Below are 24,165 nucleotides of genomic sequence, written 5' to 3'. Positions count from 1 at the left end.
AAACATTGTGTCTTTTACCACCAAACCCTGAGTCAATTGAGAGGGACACAATGGCTTGTCATTTGTGTGGTTTGCTGAATGTGGGCACACATTTCCTACACATCTCTTGTAAAGGTGCTCAGGCAGGACCTAAATGTGCCTCCTTTGTCATCAGAGGCCTCTGTCAGCAAACCTTTAGCATTCCAAGTGTCTACATCTCAAGACTCTCAGGAGTCTGAACCAAAGAGCCCAGAGGGAAGAAACAGGATGGAGTCAATTCTACTTAGAGCTCTTTTCCCAACCCACACATGTGCTCACACACACACATGCACACATACACACACCACTCCAGATCTGTGGCCCAGCATCTAAGTCAATGCCTTCTTTCCTACCATGAAGGCAAAAAGGATCGCAAGGCAAGTCCATGACTGTGTTTCGCCATCTTGGGAAAGCCTGTTGTCCCACTGGTGAAGAAGATGGCCATTGGGTCCAGCGTCTTTGACTTAATACAGGTGTGATCTGGGGATGCTGATCTGCAAAGGGATTCAGTACAAAAGGGGAGAAGTCACGTTTCCTGCTTTGGGATCCCTGGGGATCCAATATGAGGGGCTTGGAGTCAGAAAAATGGAGGTTTACAACACTGGAGGAAAAACCAGTTCTCCTTGTATTAGGAATCAAACGAAATTTGTGAGTGACTTGGATAAGTAGACTGACATTTATTCATTTACAAAAGGGGGGAAATATAGTGGAATATTTTTAACGTAACAAACATTGAAATAGCACTTACTATCTTTCAGGCACTGCTCTAAGTGACTTACAAATAAGAACTCATTCAATCTTCAGAGCAACCCTAAAAGAGAAGTACTGCTTTTATTGTGCCCATTTTGTGGAGGAGGAAACTGAGGCTCAGAAAGGTTACATTACTTGCCTGAAGACATTTGGCCAGCATGTGGCACAGCCAGGATTCAAATTCAGTCTGATCCACAGACTGTGCTCTTAACCACACTGCTAAGCTTGTTTTTTTTTTTTTTTATATGAAGTAGCTTTATAGGAATTTAACCCCATAACCTTGGCTATGAGGGGCAGGGGAAAGAAAATGAGGGAGAGTAAAAGAAACATAAATGCACATCTGTCCTGGTGTAAACTTGAGATGGTAGGTAAGCCTGGAGTCCCCCCAGTGTGCCTTGATTCTTGGGGGCTTCAGAATTGACAGTTTCTCCTTTGGGTCTATGCTTATAAATGCCAATTCCCTATGGTGTTCAATCATAGTAACTGCAAATGATCCCAAGGCTGCCAGTAACACCAACTCTTGCTGAGAAATGGTACCATATTGACTTTTGGCAATTTAAGGGAATCTAAAGAATATCCTTTTTTAAGTTTTTTTATTTTAAAGACAGAGAGAGACAGAGAAACAGAGAATCTTAAGCAGGCTTCACGTTCAGCACAGAGCCCAGTGCGGGGCTCAGTACCACAACCCTGGGATCATGACCTGAGCTGATATCAAGAGTTAGATGCTCAACTGTCTGGGTCACCCAGGCACCCCAAGAATATTCTTTATTTAAGCCATTTTCTTTTAGTTCTCTGACTTTAAAATCCAGTGTAAGATATGACTTCACCCTAATATTTGCTTTTTGAGGCTGAAGTAAAGAACTTTAAAAACTGAGGGGTTACTTTAAGAAAACAAACACAGCATGGTTTTCATGTGATAGAAAAAATGTCTAAAGGTTTACAGAGTCAGAGTTGTGGGTGGAAGGGGTCTTTCTTACTTCCAACACTTCCCTAACTTTCCCTGGGAGGTGTCCTTAAAGCTATGCAGCACCTAAAAGATGGAAATTGTTTGTTCCCCCAGCTGACTACCAGCCACAGCCTCAATTTTTCTTGCAGTCTCAAGTTTCCCTTAAAAATTCATCTTATACGTTCATTCAACCTCTTCATATATTTGTTTGTTATATAAAAATAATATTTCAGATTCCCTACCTACAAGGAAGATTCAACACAATAACCCTCTGACTCATCTCATTTGCACTAAAATGTTTAGACTGTAGTGACAGAGGCATAGAAGTTCAATACTCTTATTTTACAAATAAAGCAATTGCATCCAAGAGAGGGGAAGGAACCAGCCCAGGGTCACAAAACAAATCGGGGGCACAGCTGGGAAGAGAAGTCTTCTGGCATCAGTCCAGATGACCTTCTCCCACTGAATGTTTGTCTACCAGCACTTGGGAGTGAATGGTCTTCTCTTGCCCTTCCTTAGAAAACACATTCATCAGATCTGAAACTTACTTAATCAGTGATCGGAAGTCCAGCCACCCGTGACGGCTATGGTCAGACACCAGGAGCTTTGTTTTCAGAGCAGGACACTCAGAAACTAGGGAATCCACCTCTGGGGCAAGGGTATCTGTGGTCATGATGCCCTGGGCTTTAGACACTTGTAATCGGTAGAGAATGTCCTTGGCTTTCATCTGGGTGGTTCCTGGCATGAAGATTATTCCTGGGGATGAAAAAAAGGAACTTTGGGGTTTCAGGCCTGGCTTATCTGCATAGAAATCTGCTAGCTTCTTGCTGTGCAAAGTATGGGCCATGGACCAGTACCATCAGCACCACAAAAATCTCATGCCCCATCACAAACTACTGAATCAGAATTTGCACTTTAAGAAACTCTCCAAGGGATTCCTATGTATATTGAAATTTGAAAAGCCTGACCTAACCTTCTTCTACTCTAGGTGGATCAAGCCAGTAGACAGGTGAATCCTACTTTAGGACTGGGACTACAGACTATGGACGCAAGTAGCACAGTGTCTTTGACACCAGGTTTAGCTGTATCCCTGCCTCCATTTTTCTCCTCTCACTTCCTCCTCTTTCAGTCCCTTGTGTCATCTTTTTTTTTTTTCAGCCTTTAAATCATCTTTATTATCAACAAAAATGATATTAAGCATTGACTCATAGGTAGCATTAAATCCTGACATGGAGGATGCGAAATTGCTATTTATGACTTTTTAAGTAAATCAATAACATGTTATAGTAAATATCAAATGACAAAGACTTACGAACATTAGAATCCTAATAGGAAGACAGTAGAAACAAGGATTACCATACTAGGTATGATTCTGTTACACAGGAAATGAAACAAAAATGGTAATGTTAGATCCTGAGAATCCCAAATATATCTGAATGGAGTCAATGAAATTAAATTTTATCATTCCATTTCAGAATTGTTCTCACCTAATAGCTAAAGGTAAATTTTCATTTCCTTCAATGTTAATCTGTATAGGATTTCAACAATGGTGCGCTGATGTTTAAGGATTAGTTTTTCAAACGAAAAGACAGCCTTGATTTGTAGCATTTGCCAATTCCATGGTGTAAATAGTTTCACTATGACTGGTACCAAGCTAATGTTTTTATTTTTTTATTTTATTTTTTTTTTAACTGTCCCAGAATGTTTCTTTTTTTTTTTTTTTAATTTTTTAATATATGAAATTTACTGTCAAATTGGTTTCCATACAACACCCAGTGCTCATCCCAAAAGGTGCCCTCCTCAATACCCATCACCCACCCTGCCCTCCCTCCCACCCCCCATCAACCCTCAGTTTGTTCTCAGTTTTTAACAGTCTCTTATGCTTTGGCTCTCTCCCACTCTAACCTCTTTTTTTTTTTTTTTTTTTTCCTTCCCCTCCCCCATGGGTTTCTGTTATGTTTCTCAGGATCCACATAAGAGTGAAACCATATGGTATCTGTCTTTCTCTGTATGGCTTATTTCACTTAGCATCACACTCTCCAGTTCCATCCATGTTGCTACAAAAGGCCATATTTCATTTTTTCTCATTGCCACGTAGTATTCCATTGTGTATATAAACCACAATTTCTTTATCCATTCATCAGTTGATGGACATTTAGGCTCTTTCCATAATTTGGCTATTGTTGAGAGTGCCGCTATAAACATTGGGGTACAGGTGCCCCTATGCATCAGTACTCCTGTATCCCTTGGATAAATTCCTAGCAGTGCTATTGCTGGGTCATAGGGTAGGTCTATTTTTAATTTTCTGAGGAACCTCCACACTGCTTTCCAGAGCGGCTGCACCAATGTGCATTCCCACCAACAGTGCAAGAGGGTTCCTGTTTCTCCACATCCTCTCCAGCATCTATAGTCTCCTGATTTCTTCATTTTGGCCACTCTGACTGGCGTGAGGTGGTATCTGAGTGTGGTTTTGATTTGTATTTCCCTGATAAGGAGCGACGTTGAACATCTTTTCATGTGCCTGTTGGCCATCCGGATGTCTTCTTTAGAGAAGTGTCTATTCATGTTTTCTGCCCATTTCTTCACTGGGTTATTTGTTTTTCGGGTGTGGAGTTTGATGAGCTCTTTATAGATTTTGGATACTAGCCCTTTGTCCGATGTGTCATTTGCAAATATCTTTTCCCATTCCGTTGGTTGCCTTTGAGTTTTGTTGGTTGTTTCCTTTGCTGTGCAGAAGCTTTTTATCTTCATAAGGTCCCAGTAATTCACTTTTGCTTTTAATTCCCTTGCCTTTGGGGATGTGCCGAGTAAGAGATTGCTACGGCTGAGGTCAGAGAGGTCTTTTCCTGCTTTCTCCTCTAAGGTTTTGATGGTTTCCTGTCTCACATTCAGGTCCTTTATCCATTTTGAGTTTATTTTTGTGAATGGTGTGAGAAAGTGGTCTAGTTTCAACCTTCTGCATGTTGCTGTCCAGTTCTCCCAGCACCATTTGTTAAAGAGACTGTCTTTTTTCCATTGGATGTTCTTTCCTGCTTTGTCAAAGATGAGTTGGCCATACGTTTGTGGGTCTAGTTCTGGGGTTTCTATTCTATTCCATTGGTCTATGTGTCTGTTTTTATGCCAATACCATGCTGTCTTGATGATGACAGCTTTGTAGTAGAGGCTAAAGTCTGGGATTGTGATGCCTCCTGCTTTGGTCTTCTTCTTCAAAATTACTTTGGCTATTCGGGGCCTTTTGTGGTTCCATATGAATTTTAGGATGGCTTGTTCTAGTTTCGAGAAGAATGCTGGTGCAATTTTGATTGGGATTGCATTGAATGTGTAGATAGCTTTGGGTAGTATTGACATTTTGACAATATTTATTCTTCCAATCCATGAGCAGGGAATGTCTTTCCATTTCTTTATATCTTCTTCAATTACCTGCATAAGCTTTCTATAGTTTTCAGCATACAGATCTTTTACATCTTTGGTTAGATTTATTCCTAGGTATTTTATGCTTCTTGGTGCAATTGTGAATGGGATCAGTTTCTTCATTTGTCTTTCTGTTGCTTCATTGTTAGTTTATAAGAATGCAACTGATTTCTGCACATTGATTTTGTATCCTGCAACTTTGCTGAATTCATGTATCAGTTCTAGCAGACTTTTGGTGGAGTCTATCGGATTTTCCATGTATAATATCATGTCATCTGCAAAAAGCGAAAGCTTGACTTCATCTTTGCCAATTTTGATGCCTTTGATTTCCTTTTGTTGTCTGATTGCTGATGCTAGAACTTCCAGCACTATATTAAACAACAGCGGTGACAGTGGGCATCCCTGTCATGTTCCTGATCTCAGGGAAAAAGCTCTCAGTTTTTCCCCGTTGAGGATGATGTTAGCTGTGGGCTTTTCATAAATGGCCTTTATGATCTTTAAGTATGTTCCTTCTATCCCGACTTTCTCAAGGGTTTTTATTAAGAAAGGGTGCTGGATTTTGTCAAAGGCCTTTTCTGCATCGATTGACAGGATCATATGGTTCTTCTCTTTTTTTTTGTTAATGTGATGTATCACGTTGATCGATTTGCGAATGTTGAACCAGCCCTGCATCCCAGGAATGAATCCCACTTGATCATGGTGAATAATTCTTTTTATATGCTGTTGAATTCGATTTGCTAGTATCTTATTAAGAATTTTTGCATCCATATTCATCAGGGATATTGGCCTGTAGTTCTCTTTTTTTACTGGGTCTCTGTCTGGTTTAGGAATCAAAGTAATACTGGCTTCATAGAATGAGTCTGGAAGTTTTCCTTCCCTTTCTATTTCTTGGAATAGCTTGAGAAGGATAGGTATTATCTCTGCTTTAAATGTCTGGTAGAACTCCCCTGGGAAGCCATCTGGTCCTGGACTCTTATTTGTTGGGAGATTTTTGATAACCGATTCAATTTCTTCGCTGGTTATGGGTCTGTTCAAGCTTTCTATTTCCTCCTGATTGAGTTTTGGAAGAGTGTGGGTGTTTAGAAATTTGTCCATTTCTTCCAGGTTGTCCAATTTGCTGGCATATAATTTTTCATAGTATTCCCTGATAATTGTTTGTATCTCTGAGGGATTGGTTGTAATCATTCCATTTTCATTCATGATTTTATCTATTTGGGTCATCTCCCTTTTCTTTTTGAGAAGCCTGGCTAGAGGTTTGTCAATTTTGTTTATTTTTTCAAAAAACCAACTCTTGGTTTCGTTGATCTGCTCTACAGTTTTTTTAGATTCTATATTGTTTATTTCTGCTCTGATCTTTATTATTTCTCTTCTTCTGCTGGGTTTAGGCTGCCTTTGCTGTTCTGCTTCTATTTCCTTTAGGTGTGCTGTTAGGTTTTGTATTTGGGATTTTTCTTGTTTCTTGAGATAGGCCTGGATTGCAATGTATTTTCCTCTCAGGACTGCCTTCGCTGCATCCCAAAGCGTTTGGATTGTTGTATTTTCATTTTCGTTTGTTTCCATATATATTTTAATTTCTTCTCTAATTGCCTGGTTGACCCACTCATTCATTAGCAGGGTGTTCTTTAACCTCCATGCTTTTGGAGGTTTTCCAGACTTTTTCCTGTGGTTGATTTCAAGCTTCATAGCATTGTGGTCTGAAAGTATGCATGGTATAATTTCAATTCTTGTAAACTTATGAAGGGCTGTTTTGTGACCCAGTATATGATCTATCTTGGAGAATGTTCCATGTGCACTCGAGAAGAAAGTATATTCTGTTGCTTTGGGATGCAGAGTTCTAAATATATCTGTCAAGTCCATCTGATCCAATGTATCATTCAGGGCCCTTGTTTCTTTATTGACTGTGTGTCTAGATGATCTATCCATTTCTGTAAGTGGGGTGTTAAAGTCCCCTGCAATGACCACATTCTTATCAATAAGGTTGCTTATGTTTATGAGTAATTGTTTTATATATCTGGGGGCTCGGGTATTTGGCGCATAGACATTTATAATAGTTAGCTCTTCCTGGTGGATAGACCCTGTGATTATTATATAATGTCCTTCTTCATCTCTTGTTACAGCCTTTAAAGTCTAGTTTGCCTGATATAAGTATGGCTACTCCAGCTTTCTTTTGGCTTCCAGGAGCATGATAAATAGTTCTCCATCCCCTCACTCTCAATCTAAAGGTGTCCTCAGATCTAAAATGAGTCTCTTGTAGACAGCAAATAGATGGGTCTTGTTTTTTTATCCATTCTGATACCCTATGTCTTTTAGTTGGCGCATTTAATCCATTTACATTCAGTGTTATTATAGAAAGATATGGGTTTAGAGTCATTGTGATGTCTGTATGTTTTATGCTTGTAGTGATGTCTCTGGTACTTTGTCTCACAGGATCCCCCTTAGGATCTCTTGTAGGGCTGGTTTCGTGGTGACAAATTCCTTCAGTTTTTGTTTGTTTGGGAAGACCTTTATCTCTCCTTCTATTCTAAATGACAGACTTGCTGGATAAAGGATTCTCGGCTGCATATTTTTTCTGTTTAGCACACTGTAGATATCGTGCCAAGCCTTTCTGGCCTGCCAAGTTTCAAAGGAGAGATCAGTCACGAGTCTTATAGGTCTCCCTTTATATGTGAGGGCACGTTTATCCCTTGCTGCTTTCAGAATTTTCTCTTTATCCTTGTATTTTGCCAGTTTCACTATGATATGTCGTGCAGAAGATCGATTCAAGTTACGTCTGAAGGGAGTTCTCTGTGCCTCTTGGATTTCAATGCCTTTTTCCTTCCCCAGTTCAGGGAAGTTCTCAGCTATAATTTGTTCAAGTACCCCTTCAGCACCCTTCCCTCTCTCTTCCTCCTCTGGGATACCAATTATGCGTATATTATTTTTTTTTAGTGTATCACTTAGTTCTCTAATTTTCCCCTCATACTCCTGGATTTTTTTATCTCTCTTTCTTTCAGCTTCCTCTTTCTCCATAACTTTATCTTCTAGTTCACCTATTCTCTCCTCTGCCTCTTCAAGCCGAGCCATCGTGGATTCCATTTTGTTTTGCAATCCGTTTAAAGCGTTTTTCAACTCCTCGTGACTGTTCCTTAGTCCCTCGATCTTTGTGGCAAGAGATTCTCTGCTGTCCTGTATACTGTTTTCAAGCCCAGCGATTAATTTTATGACTATTATTCTAAATTCACTTTCTGTTATATTATTTAAATCCTTTTTGATCAGTTCATTAGCTGTTGTTATTTCCTGGAGATTCTTCTGAGGGGAATTCTTCCGTTTGGTCATTTTGGAGAGTCCCTGGCGTGGTGAGGACCTGCAGTGCACTTCCCCTGTGCTGTGGTGTATAACTGGAGTTAGTGGGCGGGGCCGCAGTCCGACCCGATGTCTGCCCCCAGCCCACTGCTGGGGCCACAGTCAGACTGGTGTGTGCCTTCTCTTCCCCTCTCCTAGGGGCGGGATTCACTGTGGGGTGGCGTGTCCCCGTCTGGGCTACTTGCACACTGCCAGGCTTGTGTTGCTGGGGATCTGGCGTATTAGCTGGGGTGGGTAGGCAAGGTGCACGGGGGCTGGAGGGGCAGGCTTAGCTCGCTTCTCCTTAGGTGATCCACTTCAGGAGGAGCCCTGTGGCAGTGGGAGGGAGTCAGATCCGCTGCCGGAGGTTTGGCTCCGCAGAAGCACAGAGTTGGGTGTTTGCGCGGAGCGAGCAAGTTCCCTGGCAGGAACTGGTTCCCTTTGGGATTTTGGCTGGGGGATGGGCGGGGGAGATGGCGCTGGCGCCTTTGTTCCCCGCCAAGCTGAGCTCTGCCGTCCGGGGGCTCAGCAGCTCTCCCTCCCTTTGTCCTCCAGCCTTCCCGCTTTCCGAGCAGAGCTGTTAACTTATGACCTCCCAGACGCTAAGTCGCGCTTGCTGTCGGAACACAGTCTGTCCGGCCCCTCCGCTTTTGCCAGCCAGACTCGGGGGCTCTGCTTGGCCGGCGAGCCGCCCCTCCGCCCCGGCTCCCTCCCGCCAGTCCGTGGAGCGCGCACCGCCTCGCCGCCCTTCCTACCCTCTTCCGTGGGCCTCTAGTCTGCGCTTGACTCCTGAGACTCCCTTCTGCTAATCCTCTGGCGGTTTTCTGGGTTCTTTAGGCAGGTGTAGGTGGAATCTAAGTGATCGGCCGGACGCGCTGTGAGCCCCGCGTCCTCCTACGCCGCCATCTTCCGCCCTTGTGTCATCTTGAATCTCCTCTCTTTTCTTCATTCCTCATACCCAAATTTAACTACATTATCCTTTTAACTTTCCTACACTCCCTTCCATCTTCCATCACCAACAGTTAGTTCAGGTCTTTGTGTGCCTCTACTGGGTTCTAATCTCTCCACCAGATGGCTCATCCTGAATCTTGCTACTACCTACCTTCCATTTTATTACCTGTTCAGGTTCCACAGAACACTGACTTCCCCCTCTGCTTTTCTTCTCTTCACCAGCACCTGTGCCCTCTCTCCAGGAAAGCACCATACTCTGAACACCCAACAGTGAAGGCACTGCCCACCCTCCACCTTTTCCTCTTACAAATCTATTCCCTATTTCAAGATGCCTATTCTTCACACAGACTTCTCCTGACTAAGTTTTTGCATGTCTTATGCCCATTCTTGGACTCTCCTTCCTTTACTTCTATTCTTCTTTTATTCTATCCCAGAGCACTCAGCTCTTGTCTTGGATTTCCCATGTGCCATCTCTCAGCTCTACAGATGACATGGCTTCTCTGTACTCTCTCTGCTGTTGCTGTTAATTCTTGATTCCACATGACCTTGATGGATTAATGTAGGATTCTATTTGTGAGGAAATATATGACCATGCATTTTAAAGCAATTAAAAAAAAATTCTGGAGTCCCACACAAATTCTACATTATATAGATACATAAATATGCAGTTAAAAGGGGGAAGGGAAATCTCCACAGAATAAATGTGTAGGGAATAACACAATTAGAAAATTCTCATATAAAACCACCATAATAATATTCAATTCAATCAACAATCATCAATGGATTCTCATGTAATAGGGTGAAAGACAGTTGGGGAACAGGATATTCACACAGTCTCAAAAGTATTACAGTACAGATTACTTAATAATTACAAAGGGAAATTGTGCCTTACAAAAGTGTTTGTAAATAATATCATCGATGATAGGATAAACCGACTTCATGTATCTCCTGATGTAAAGCATTGAGATAAGCATGTTGTCCTTTTAGTACTCCTACTAAAAATGTTTATCTGAATATAATCTTGAAAAAAGAGTCAGAAATGCAAATTTTGTGGGACCTTCTGAAAAACAACTGGCTTAGACATTTCCAAGATGTCATGCAGAAAAGTTTAGATTAACGGAGATTGAGGAGACCTTACAATGTAATGCAATGCATGACCTTCTATCAGATTTTGGATTTAAACAAACAAAAAATGGGTATAAAATACACTGTTGGGACAATTAAAGAATTCTAGCCACGGATATATACATATATCAAAGTTATACTTCTGGTGTGATAACTCTGTTGTGGTTATGTGAGGAGAATGTCATGGATCATAGCAGATGCATGCTCCAGTGTTTATGGGTATTTATCTGGTGTTTATGGATGCCACAATGTCTGCAACTGATACTTAAATGTCTCAGTGTGGGAGGGGAGCAAAATGTTAACAATTGATGTTTTTAAAAAAAAAATGAAACTGTGCAAGAGAAAGTGTGTGTGTGTGTGTGTGTGTGTGTGTGTGTGTTTATGTGTCTGTGTCTGTGTATGAATTAGAGAGTGATGACATTGTGTTTGAGGGTGTATAAGTTGAGGAAGACAGTGAGAAGTAGCAAAAGAATATTTGAAGGAGTCTGAGAAAGAAAAAGACTATGAAGAATAAGAAAAAAGGGCAGGGAAATGTTAATATTTCAGGACCCATTGGCTCCAGGCTAGACCTAAAGTCTGTTGGGGTCTCTTTGGGTCACTGACCTGCTCGGATGCAGCCTATGACCACCAGCCACCACTCGGGCACTCGAGGCAGGATCAAGGCTAGACGGTCTCCCTGCTGCAGGCCGCAGGTCTGGGTGAAGACGTTGGCTGCACGGCGGGATAAGTCTGTCATCTCTCTGAAACTCCACTTCACTTCATCACCTTGATTATTCACCCACCACAGGGCTGGGTTTGGACCTCTCTTGCCCTCCTGGTCAAGATCATACATCATGTGTTATTTCCTATGTTAAAGGAAAAGGGCACTTATTTGGCCAACCCACTACCTTAGCTACATGAAAATGTAGCTCAAGAACGGAGATCCAATTTTAAAGCATTTATAGAATGAAGAGAAGTGGGTAGGGTATGATCCAGCCAACTTCTTCTGGTCTACTGTAACTACCTCCTCTCAAGTCACATGAAACCAGTAATAGTTCCATGTTACCTATTAAAACCTTAAAATTGCATTCCCCATGTGTCTGTCTTAGTTCCACATAGATGGTATGTTTCCTCTGTGCTTCAGTTTTATCATCTATGAAATGGGTACAATACTACCTAGAAAGTAGTAAAGTTTAAATTAGTTATTTAAAGAGGTGAAATGTATATGATAGTGCCTGGGAACATAGTAGGTACTCAATGAAATTATTATCATTATTGGGGCACTTGGGTGGCTCAGTCAGTTGAGCGCCCGACTTCGGCTCAGGTCATGATCTCATGGTTCATGAGTTGGAACCCCGCATTAGGCTCACTGCTATCAGCGCACAACTGGCTGCTTCGGATGCTCTGTCTCCCTCTCTCTCTGCTCCTCCCCAACATGTACACTCTCTCTCTCTCTCTCTCTCTCTCTCTCTCTGTCTCTGTCTCTCTCTCTGTCTCTCTCTCTCTCTCAAAAACAAACATTAAAATAAATTACTATCATTATTACCATTATTACAACAAAAGAAGAGACTAATTTAATTCCTGAATATTTGGGGGAATTTATTTTTAAAATTAACATACCTCTGGAGGTGAAATAAGCAAGAAGGCAGACCTGGGAGCTCCAAGGTAGCCCTTGTTTCCTCACAGAAACGTCAAGTAAACAACAGACTACAATAGCTGTGTAGAAACTCTAGAAATAGTCAAGGACCTGCAGCAAATGAATGCCCAAACAATAAAAAATCCCTACTCTAAATGGCAAGAAATTCTAGGTTGTTTTCTGCTGCTTACCCTTGTCCCATCCCCTCTCTTGTGTTGTACAGTATGGTCAGGAGGAAGCCACCCAATTTGCAGCCCCTGCCTTGGAATTTGTTTCAGTATTCTGCCCTGTGTGGAGGCTGCCTGAGAGACTGGTTTCTGCCTCATCTGAATCAGAGCTCAGATAGGAATTGTGACATAGTTTGAATATCAGACTGGAGGTGGGTGAAAGCAGTGGCAGATGCCACACTGAGTGGAAACTGTAGAACTGTGGCCACCTCGGAGGGAGACTACAGGCAGAGGAGGACAATAAAACATTTGAGCCCCAAGAAGAAGCAGATATGAGACTTTTAATGCAGTTAAAACATATAAAAGCAGTATTATGTCTGGGAAATTTGAGAAAAAAACACACATGCACAGGCCTAGGAAAGACACATGCCCAAGACCTTAAAATCTAAGAAGACCTTAAGTTTTCATACTGGTCAGATTACTGGAGGGCTTTCTCTGCATGAAGTTAGGCTGCAAAGACAGACAGAGGTGGCTACTTTTTTCAAATGTCCAGTTTTCAACAACAGATCACAAGGCCATGTTGCCCATTCAAAGGAACAAAACAAATTTCCAGAAAATTACCCTAAAGAGACACAGGTTTCAGTTATTAGACAGACACTTTAAAATGATTGTCTTAACTATCCTGAAAGTGCTGAAGGAAAACAGACAAAGAACCAAAGCAAATCAGAAAAGCAATATATGAACACAATGAGAATACCAACAAAGAGATAGAAATTATAAAAAAGAACCAAACAGAAACTGCGGATCTGAAAAATACAAAAACTGAATTGAAAACTTTACGAGAAGGATTCAACAGCAGATCCAAGCAGGAAGAAGAAAGAGTCAGTAAACTTGAACACAAGTCATTTTAAATTATGGAGTCAGAGAAGCAAAGAGAAAAAAAAACAATAAAGAAAAGTAAACAGAGCCCAAAGCACATAGTATACAAACAAGCAGACCAATATACACATTATGGGAATCCTAGAAGAAGAGACAAAAGGAGCCATCAGCTTATTTGAAGAAAGAATGGCTGAAAAAAAGCAAAACCTTATTTGTATTAAATACAAATTTATATAGTAGTGTTCATTCATTCATTCATTCATTCATTATATGGATGTACAAATACAAGAGGCTCAAACAATTCCAAGAAAACCCAGAGAGATCCATACAGAGACACATAATCAAACGAAAAAGCCAAAGACAGAATCCTGAAAGCAGCAAAAAAAAAAAAAAGTGACTCATCATGCATAAGGAATCCTCAATAAGATTATTAGTGGCAGGCCAGAAGACCCATCAAATAAGTGGGATTACATATTTGACATGATGGGTAAAAAGGTGTCAATCAACAACTTCTATATTTGGCAATCCCCATGAAAATAACACCAGCATTCTTCAGAGAGCTCGGACAAAAATCCTAAAATTTGTATGGAACCAGGAAAGACCCCAAATAGCCAAAGCAATCCTGAAAAAGAAAACCAAAACTGGAGGTATGACAATTCCAGACTTCAAAATGGATTACAAATCTGTAATCATCAAGACAGTATGGTACTGGCACAAAAACAGACACTCAGATCAACTGAATGCAATAGAAAACCCAAAAATGGACCCACAAACATATGGCCAACTAATCTTTGACAAAGCAGGAAAGGATATCCAAGGGAAAAAAGACAATCTCTTCAGCAAATGTTGCTGGGAAAACTGGACAGTGACATGCAGAAAAATGAACCTGAACCACTTTTGTACACCATACACAAAACTAAACTCAAAATGGATAAAAGACCCAAACATAAGACAGGAAGCCATCAAAATCCTCAAGGAGAAAGCAGGCAAAAACCTTTTTGACCTCAGTCGCAGCAACTTCTTACTCAACATGTCTCCGGAGGCAAGGGAAACAAAAACAAAAATGAACTATTGGGAACTCATCAAAATAAAAAGCTTCTGCACAGTGAAGGAAACAATCAGCAAAACTAAAAGGCAACTGACAGAATGGGAGAAGATATTTGCAAATGACATATCAGATAAAGGGTTAGTATCCAAAATCTATAAAGAACTTCTCAAACTCAACACCCAAAAAACAAATAATCCGGTGAAGAAATGGGCAAAAGACATGAATAGACACTTTTCCAAAGAAGACATCCAGATGGCCAACCAACACATGAAAAAATGCTCAACATCACTCATCATCAGGGAAATACAAATCAAAACCACAATGAGATACCACCTCACACCTGTCAGAAGGGCTAACATTAACAACTCAGGCAACAACAGATGTTGGTGAGGATGTGGAGAAAGAGGATCTCTTTTGCACTGCTGGTGGGAATGTAAACTGGTGCAGCCACTCTGGAAAACAGTCTGGAGGTTCCTCAAAAAATTAAAAATAGAACTACCCTACAACCCAGTCATTGCACTACTAGGTATTTATCCAAGGGATATAGGTGTTTTGAAAGGGCACATGCACCCCAATGTTTACGGTAGTGCTATCAACAATAGCCAAAGTATGGAAAGAGCCCAAATGTCCATTGATGGATGAATGGATAAAGAAGATGTGGTATATATACATATATATACATATATATACATATATATATATATGTATATATACATACATACAGTGGAGTATTACTTGGCAATCAAAAAGAATGAAATCTTGCCATTTGAAATTACATGGATAGAACTAGAGAGTATTATGCTAAGTGAAATTAGCCAGTCATAGAAAGACAAATATCATATGACTTCACTCATATGATGATTTAAGATTCAAAACAGATGAACAAAAGGAAGGGAAGCAAAAATAATATAAAAACAGGGAGGGGGCAAAACATAAGAGATTCTTAAATATAGAGACAAACAAAAAATTGCTGGAGGGGTTGTGGGAGGGGGGATGGGCTAAATGTGTAAGGGGCATTAAGGAATCTACTCCTGAAATCATTGCTCTATTTGCTAACTAACTTGAATGTAAATTTAAAAATAATTAATTAATTTAAAAAAAGAAGAAATTCTCTATTTGGCAAAACTGTCCTTCAAAAATGAGGGATAAATTAGGTCATTCTCAGATAAACAAAAATTGAGGGAGTTCATTATGGTTAAACTTTGTCTATAAGAAATACTAAAAGGGGACACCTGGGTAACTCAATTGGTTAAGCAAACAATTTTGGCTCAGGTCACGATGTCACCGTCCATGAGTTTGAGCCCTGAGTCAGGCTCTGTGCTGACAGCTCAGAGCCTGGAGCCTACTTCAGATTCTGTGTCTCCCTCTCACTTTTACCCTCCCCTGCTCGTACTCTGTCTCTCTCTCTCTCTCAAAAATAAAACATTAAAACATTTTTTAATTAAAAAAAAAGCCTAAAAGGAGTCCAATTTGAAATAAAAGGATGTTACAGAGTAGCCTGAATACAAAAACATAAAGTTCTTTGATAAAATACATGGACAAATATAAAAACAAGTATTATTATAATTTTGACTTGAAACTCCATTTTTTATTCTTTCACAGTATTTAAAAGACAAAAGCATAAAAAATAATTATGTCTATGTTAATGAGTACACAATATATAAATATCTAATTTGTGATATCAATAAAACAACATGGAGGGGTAAGAGGGAGCTGGAAAAAATTAGGATTTCTGTATGCAAATAAAGTTGTTACTAGTTTAAAATAGATTGTTATAACTTTAGGATGTTATATGTACTCCTCATAATAACCACAGAAATTATCTACAGTATATATACAAAAGGAAATGAGAAGGGACTGAAAGCATATTACAAAAAAATTAACTAAAGACAAAGAAAGGCAGTAAGGGAGGAAATGAGGAACCAAAAGCTATGACATCAAGAAAACAATTAACAATATAGCAATAGTAAGTTCTTCCTTATCAGCAATAACTTTAAATGGATGTGCACTAAACTCCCCAGTGTAAAGACATAAACTGGCAGAATGTATTAAAAATGAAAAAAGAATCCAACTATATTCTGTCTACAAAATTGCTATTTCCACATGATAGATTATGATAAAACCATCAAACAACTTGCAGAAATTGTTTTGGAATAATAATTTCACAATACAATATTAATTAAAAAGAGCAAAACCATATTTACATTATAATCCAAATGTATATAGTAGTAACCATTCATTTGTTCAATTAATATATATATATATATTTTTCAATATATGAAATTTATTGTCAAATTGGTTTCCATACAACACCCAGTGCTCATCCCAAAAGGTGCCCTCCTCAATACTCATCACCCACCCTCCTCTCCCTCCGACCCCCCATCAACCCTCAGTTTGTTCTCAGTTCATTTGTTCAATTAATATATACTTACTAAATTCTCATTATTTGTTAGGGACTATTCTTAGACCAAAGGATACAATGGGGAACAAGACATACATGTACATACATGGTTTTAATATTTATTGCCAATTTTCATTTTCTTGTTTAAATACACTTTCTTATTTTCCCCCAAACTTTCTATAATGAGCATGTTTTTTAAAAAGATTTCATTTTTAAGCTAATTTATTTATTTTGAGAGAGAGAGACAGAGACAGAGAGACAGAGACAGAGAAAGAGAGACAGAGACAGAGAGAGCACAAATGGGGGAGGGGCAGAGAGAGAGGGAGAGAGAGAGAGAATCCCAAACAGGCTGTGCACTGTCACTGGGGAGCCCGATGTAGGGTTCAAACTCACAAACTGTGAGATCATGATCTGAGCCAAAGTTGGACATTTAACTGACTGAGCCACCCAGGCACCCCAAAAGATTTCATTTTTTAAAAATTAATTTCCAAAAACTGTCCAGAGTAAAAGTTCAGGCAATGCAGAATCTTATGAACAGAAACATTTCTTATAAATAGAAAAATGTCTTCAAATATCTCTTCACATTTTCACTCTCTGAAGGTCAGCACTGATAATTATCTGGCGTATATTCTTCCAGCAATCTTTTTCCACATATGTGCAAACATGATCCTACCACCTTTGTCCCATATGATCGGAAGAAAAGAGTGTATCTCACTTGAGAAAAGATAAGATTAATATATATGTATATGCATATGTAAGTATTCAGATCTATGAAAAAAGCAGTATGAAAACGTTCTTGCCCAACAGATGGAAGAATATTAGCAAGTGTAATCACTAGTTATGCACTGCTTATATAAAGGGAGCAGAGTATGTAATAGTCTTGTAGGAGTTTGAAAAATGATGGAAAAGCTTGTGTATCAAGGTGGAAAACATTTGCTGCTCGGAACTCTGTTTTAGACCTTACCTTTGCAACTTGAAGAAGATACTGCTTAAATAATTATAGATTTTTGTGTTAAAGATTAACCTGATAATGTGATATTGAGATAAAACTGTTTTCAAGAAGAGAAAAACAGCTCCTAAACTTAGATTTGAAATTTAAATTTTTATGAGATAAAGTTTGAAGCCAAAGGAAATTGAGAAACAGTTTCAAAACATAAAATGTTTATGGGGCTCCTGGGTGGCTCAGTTGGTTAAGTGACTGACTTCGGCTCAGGTCATGATCTCATGGTTTGAGTTTGAGCCCCAAATCTGGCTCTGTGTAGACAGCCTGGAGCTTGGGATTCTGCCTCCCTCTCTCTCTCTGCCCCTCCCCTGCTTGTACTCTCTCTTTCTCAAAATAAATAAATAAACTTAAAAAAAAAGAAATCAGATAAAAAAGGGCACATCCTGCATTATTCCATTTCTATGAAACTCTAGGAAAGAGAAATATAATCTGCAAGGTAGCATATCAGTGGTTCCCTGGGGCTCAGAGTGGGGGTAGGGGCCAAGAGAAAACAAAAGGAAACTTCTTAGATGATGGAAATGTTCTAAAACTCAAACTTTACACTAAAAAGGTGTGCATTTTATTCTATGTCAATTACATATCAACATAGTTACTCTTTGCTAATACCTAACTAAAATATACTTTGAAGAAGGAAAATTGGAAAAGTTTGCGAGATCAAGCCCCATGTTGGGCTCTACATTGACAGCTTGGAGCCTGCTTAGGATTCTCTCTTCCTCTCTCTCTCTCTCACTCCCTCTCTCTCTCTGTTCCCTGTTCCTCCCCTGATCATGCACTCTCTTTCTCTCTCAAAATAAATTATATATATCTACACATACATATACATAAATATATAAGAGTTTATGGCCTATAGAAAAAATTTGCCTCAATCTTATTTCCAATGAATTTTAAGTTGAAATTCAAAGAGTTCTGTAAATTAATGCTAGAATATGATAGACTAATAGAATTTATATCCTAACTGACATAGATAGAACACTTTACCCAATGATGATATAATTCTAATTCTTTTCCATTGCATTTGGAACATTTATTAATCTCGAGAAATCTTAAAAGTTTAAAACAGAGTATGTTTTCTAACCACAGTGGAATTAAGCTAGGAATCATTAACAATATGATAATGAGAAAACCATCCCCAACTACCTGGAAACTAACTAGTACACTTCTATATAATCTAGAGTCAGAGAAGGATCAAAAAGTCAAATAGAAACTATTTCCAACAGAATGATAATAAAATACAACATGTCAAAATTTGTGTGGTGCACCTAAAAGGAATGCTTACTGGAAAATATATACTTTTAAATACATACATTAGAAAAGAAGGCAGGCCAAAAAGTAAGAACATAAGTTTGCATCAAGAAGCTGAAAAAGGAAAAGCCAATCAAATCAAAGGAAACTAGGAAGAAGGTAATAATAAAGATAAGAGCTTGCATCCGTGGAATGGAAAATAAATATGCAATTGAGAATATCAGTAAAGCCAAAGCTGGTTTTGAGAAGATGTATCAGATTGATAAACTCTTATAAAGACTTACCCAGGGAAAAAAAGAAAAATAACATAGTAACAATATTAGGAATGAAAAAGTGCACACAAATGCAATTCTTACAGACATTGAAATAGCAACAAGAGAAAATTATGAATAATTTTATGCCAATAAATATGACAATGTGGATGAAATTAACAAATTACTAAAAAAGCAACTTGCTAAAACTGATAGAATCAAAATCTTTTTTTTAATTTTATTTTCTATTTTTTTAATTTACATCCAAATTAGCATATAGTACAATGATTTCAGGAGTAGATTCCTTAGTGCCCCTTACCCATTTAGCCCATCCCCCCTCCCACAACCCCTTCAGTAACCCTCTGTTTGTTCTCCATATTTATGAGTCTCTTCTGTTTTGTCCCCCTCCCTGTTTTTATATTACTTTTGTTTCCCTTCCCTTATGTTCATTTGTTTTGTCTCTTAAAGTCTTCATATGAGTGAAACTATATGATTTTTGTCTTTCTCTGACTAATTTCACTTAGCATAATACCTTCCAGTTCCATCCACGTAGTTGCAAATGGCAAGATTTCATTCTTTTTGATAGCCAAGTAATACTCCATTGTATATATATACCACATTTTCTTTATCCATTCATCCATCGATGGACATTTGGGCTCTTTCCATACTTTGGTTATTGTTGATAGTGCTGCTATAAACATGGGGTTGCATGTGTCACTTCGAAACAGCACACCTGAATCCTGTGGATAAATGCCTAGTAGTGCAACAGCTGGGTCATAGGGTAGTTCTGTTTTCAATTTTTTGAGGAACCTTCATACTGTTCTCCAGAGTGGCTGCACCAGTTTGCATTCCCACCAACAATGCAAAAGAGATCCTCTTTCTCCACACCCTCGCCAACATCTGTTGTTGCCTGAGCTGTTAATGTTAGCCATTCTAACAGGTGTAAGATGGTATTTCATTGTGGTTTTGATTTGTATTTCCCTGATGATGAGTGATGTTGGGCATTTTTTCATGTGTCTGCTGGTCATCTGGATGTCTTCTTTGGAAAAATGTCTATTCATGTCTTTTGCCCATTTCTTCACCGGATTATTTGTTTTTTGGGTGTTGAGTTTGAGAAGTTCTTTATAGATTTTGGATACTAACCCTTTATCTGATATGTCATTTGCAAATACCTTTTCCCATTCTGTCAGTTGCCTTTGAGTATTGCTGATTGTTTCCTTCGCTGTGCAGAAGGTTTTTATTTTTATTTATTTATTTATTTATTTATTTATTTATTTATTTATTTTTAATGTTTTTATTTATTTTTGAGACAGAGAGAGACAGAGCATGATCAGGGGAGGGGCAGAGAGAGAGGGAGAGACAGAATCTGAAGCAGTCTCCAGGCTCTGAGCTGCCAGCACACAGCCTGACGTGGGGCTCAAACTCATGGACTGTGAGATCATGACCTGAGCTGAAGTTGGACGCTTAACCAACTGAGCCACCCAGGCACCCCAGAAGCTTTTTATTTTGATGAAGTCCTAGTAGTTCATTTTTGCTTTTGTCTCCCTTGCCTCTGGTGATGTGCTGAGTAAGAAGTTGCTGTGGCCAAGATCAAAAAATCATATAATACCAAGGAATAAATCTTTTAAAAAAAATTTTTTTACACTTATTTAATTTTTGAGAGACATAGAGAGAGCACAAGTTGGGGAGGGGCAGAGAGAGAAGGAGACACAGAATCCAAAGCAGGCTCCAGGCTCCGAGCTGTCAGCACAGAGCCTGATGTGGGGCTCGAACTCACAAACTATGAGATCATGACCTGAGCCGAAGTTGGAGCTTAACGGACAGAGCCACCCAGGTACCCCAGAATAAATCTAACCAAAGAGGTAAAAAGTCTATATGCTGAAAACTATAGAAAGCTTATGAAAGAAAGTGAAGAAGACACAAAAAAAAATGGAAAAAGATTCCATGCTCCTGGATAGGAAGAACAAATATTGTTAAGATGTCAATTACTACCCAAAGCAATCTACATATTCAAGGCAATCCCTATCAAAATAACACCAGTATTCTTCACAGAGCTAGAACAAATAATCCTCAAATTGGTATGAAACCAGAAAAGACCCCGAATAGCCAAAGTAATCTTGAAAAAGAAAACCAAAGCAAGAGGCATCACAATCCCAGAGTTCAAGCTATACTAAAAGCTGTAACCATCAAGACAGTATGGTACTGGCACAAAAAAAGACACTCAGATCAATGGAAAAGAATAGAGAACCCAGAAAAGGACCCACAAACGTATGGCCAACTAATCTTTGACAAAGCAGGAAAGAGTATCCAATGGAATAAAGACAGTCTCTTCAGCAAGTGGTGCTGGGAAAACTGGACAGAGACATACAGAAGAATGAACCTGGACCACTTTCTTACACCATACACAAAAAATAAACTCAAAATGAATGAAAGACCTAAATGTAAGACAGGAAGCCATCAAAATCCTTGAGCAGAAAGCAGGCAAAAACCTCTTTGATCAAAATCTTTTTTTTTAAGTTTATTTTCTGAGAGAGAGTGTGCAAGTGGGAGAGGGGCAAAGAGAGAGAGAGAGAAGGACAGAGGATCTAAAGCAGGTTCTGTGCTGACAGCAGAGAGCATGATGTGGGGTCCAAACTCATGAACTGCAAAACCATGACCTGAGCTTAAGTCGGACACTTAAGCGACTGAGTCACCCACGTGCCCCTAGAATCAAAATCTTAATAACCTTGTATCTATTAAAGAAATTAAATCCATTACTAAGAGCTTCCCTACAATGAAAACCCCATATTTTATGCCTAAAAGTTTTGGTATGCATTCTAGTGTGTTAAGAATTTGACTTGAAAAACGGATGCTTTTAGATAAGTTGGGATAATCTTGTTTTTATACCAGTTGGTTGTAAATTCAGAGGTTACAGGGGACAGGCAAGTAAAATAAATGAGAGAAGCCTGCCATGTTCTTCTGGGGTAAACTGGAGAGCCATGAGTCTCTCAACAGAGAGCTACCATTCAACTCTACCGACTGCTTCGGTAGAGGAATGCTTGTTTAGTATTATGAGACATGACTTTACAAAAGAAGCACCACAGACTGATTCTGCTTTCTGTACTCTGGATTTCTCCACATGAAGCCACCCTATGCCAAAGCTTCCCTTCTTCCCTTGTACATATTTACAACACATCCACGAGAAAGTTAATGGTTCATTGCTAAAATACAACCAAGTTATGGCCACCAACATTGCTGACCTTGTGCTGGTTGTGCTGCTGCTCAGGGTGCATGCATTCAAATTCAATCAACAACTAGTTGAATGTACCAGCATGTTCTACATGCTGGGGATACAACAGTTAACATAACAGTAAAAATTCCCCTAGCTCATGGAACTGACATTCCAGTGCCAAAGACACTATATGTGTATTAGAATTACAAAAGATAAACACTTTTTGTGAATATCATGAAGGATTCCTTTATGGGATACTGGGACAAAAGTCTAATAGTTTCAAAAGAACACAAAGACCCTTTTAAACTGTACCAGTCCTTGGATTGTTATTAATTTCTTACATAAAACTACAGAATTAAATTCAGGAGCCACTAAACACAGACTCGCTGACTCAGAGAAATCTCAGCAGATCTGACTGTTAAATGTTAAGGAACTTGGAATGTTTGGCAGCACATAATTTATTTGGACAAATATTATGGGACAAAGAGCCAGGCAAATGTGGGGCAAGGGCATTCAGCTGTTGTTGTTTTTTATGCTTTGTGATTAACTGTGACAAATCAGCTTAGGAATTCTCTGAGTCTGCACTGATGGCATGAAGAATTAGAAAGCTATAGCATGTACACACCCAAGTTTAGGTAAACTTGAGTAGATAAATAAGATTAGGTAAAGTGGGGCAAAAGTCCCAGTATAGAACAAAGGTATAGGAATAGGGAATCTCAGGATGAAAACATCCCAGATGAGGTAAACAAGATTAGGTATTCAGGGTGGAAATGCCCCCCAACTTAGTACTATAGCAGAAAGCAAGGACCAAATTAGATAAATAGGTAAATAGGGTTATAGACCACTGCAGGGCGAAGTTGCCCAAAGTGGAGCTAATTAGCAAAAGAAAGGTGCCTTGTTGACCCTGAGGTAGAATGCTCTGTCTTTCTTGTCCCATAGACCAGTTTAGGTAAACAGAGGTGGTGCCTCATGTCTACTATAAACAACCTTCAGCCCAGCACCAGGATTCTGTTTTGTATTAACCCAAACCCCTAACACCGAGTATCTTCAAAATCCCATTTCCCTCACATCCATGAATTAATGTTCATGATTTCATTGTCTTTTTGTGCACACACATCACCATGTTTGTAAGCCTTCTGATCCTAATAAAAACAGAACGAGGACCCTTACTCGGGATTCTTGTCTTCCCCTGGACATTAGCCACTCTCGCATTTTTAATCCTGCGTCCCGCTTTCTTGATGGATAAGAAAGAACACCAGATCCAGAGTTTAGAATTAGTATCTATTTGACTATATGTATTAAGCAATGTTTAATATAAAATTGCATCAGGGGTTGGTAGGAAGAAATTGTTTGTCATGAGTTTCACCAAAACAAACAAAACGTAAGGTTGCTGACGCTGTATTCACCTCTCCTAGGACATGAAGTGGGGAATCACACTGTCTATAGAGGAAAAATAAAGAGCTGCACATTTTGTCTACTTTCCTATCTCCATTACCTAGAATAGTAATTGGCACATGTTAGGGGCTCACTAAGTTTTAGCGGAATGGATGAATGGATGGATGGATGGATGTAGTATCAAAGGGAGAGAATGAATGAATTTGGACAGAATGCAACCTCTCATGAACAGATTTGGGAGGCTTCTCTAGGAATCAAATCAAGTTGTGTGTACTATGTTAGGAGTCTAGAGTAACAAAGGGTTTAATTTCTAAGATGAGTCAGGGGTTATAAGTTGGTGGCCTGTATTCCACCTCTGGACATAGGTTGTCTGGCTTACCAGGTACTTTCTTTTGTTTTATAACCAATTCTTTGCCCGGGCACTGGGTGGC

General features: G+C 39.2%; 1 protein-coding gene across 4 annotated transcripts in view; it reads right to left on the bottom strand.

The window, feature by feature from the left end:
• Positions 1 to 24,165, bottom strand: part of LOC109278419 (acyl-coenzyme A synthetase ACSM1, mitochondrial-like) — a 53,006-nt gene that overhangs the window by 20,657 nt on the left and 8,184 nt on the right. For all 4 annotated transcript variants that reach the window (XM_019468764.2, XM_019468762.2, XM_019468767.2 and 1 more), the window contains 3 exons: positions 11,126 to 11,336; positions 2,263 to 2,470; positions 372 to 512 (listed from right to left, as the gene is read on the bottom strand). In XM_019468764.2, the coding sequence (XP_019324309.2) occupies positions 372 to 512; positions 2,263 to 2,470; positions 11,126 to 11,336 (560 nt within the window). The remainder of the gene's footprint in view (positions 1 to 371; positions 513 to 2,262; positions 2,471 to 11,125; positions 11,337 to 24,165) is intronic.

Source organism: Panthera pardus, unplaced genomic scaffold (assembly GCF_024362965.1).
Source record: "Panthera pardus isolate Hobbes unplaced genomic scaffold, ASM2436296v1 HiC_scaffold_5, whole genome shotgun sequence".
NCBI lineage: Eukaryota > Metazoa > Chordata > Mammalia > Carnivora > Felidae > Panthera > Panthera pardus.
Note: the sequence above shows the minus strand (reverse complement) of the source record. Positions and strands in the feature narration are given on the sequence as shown.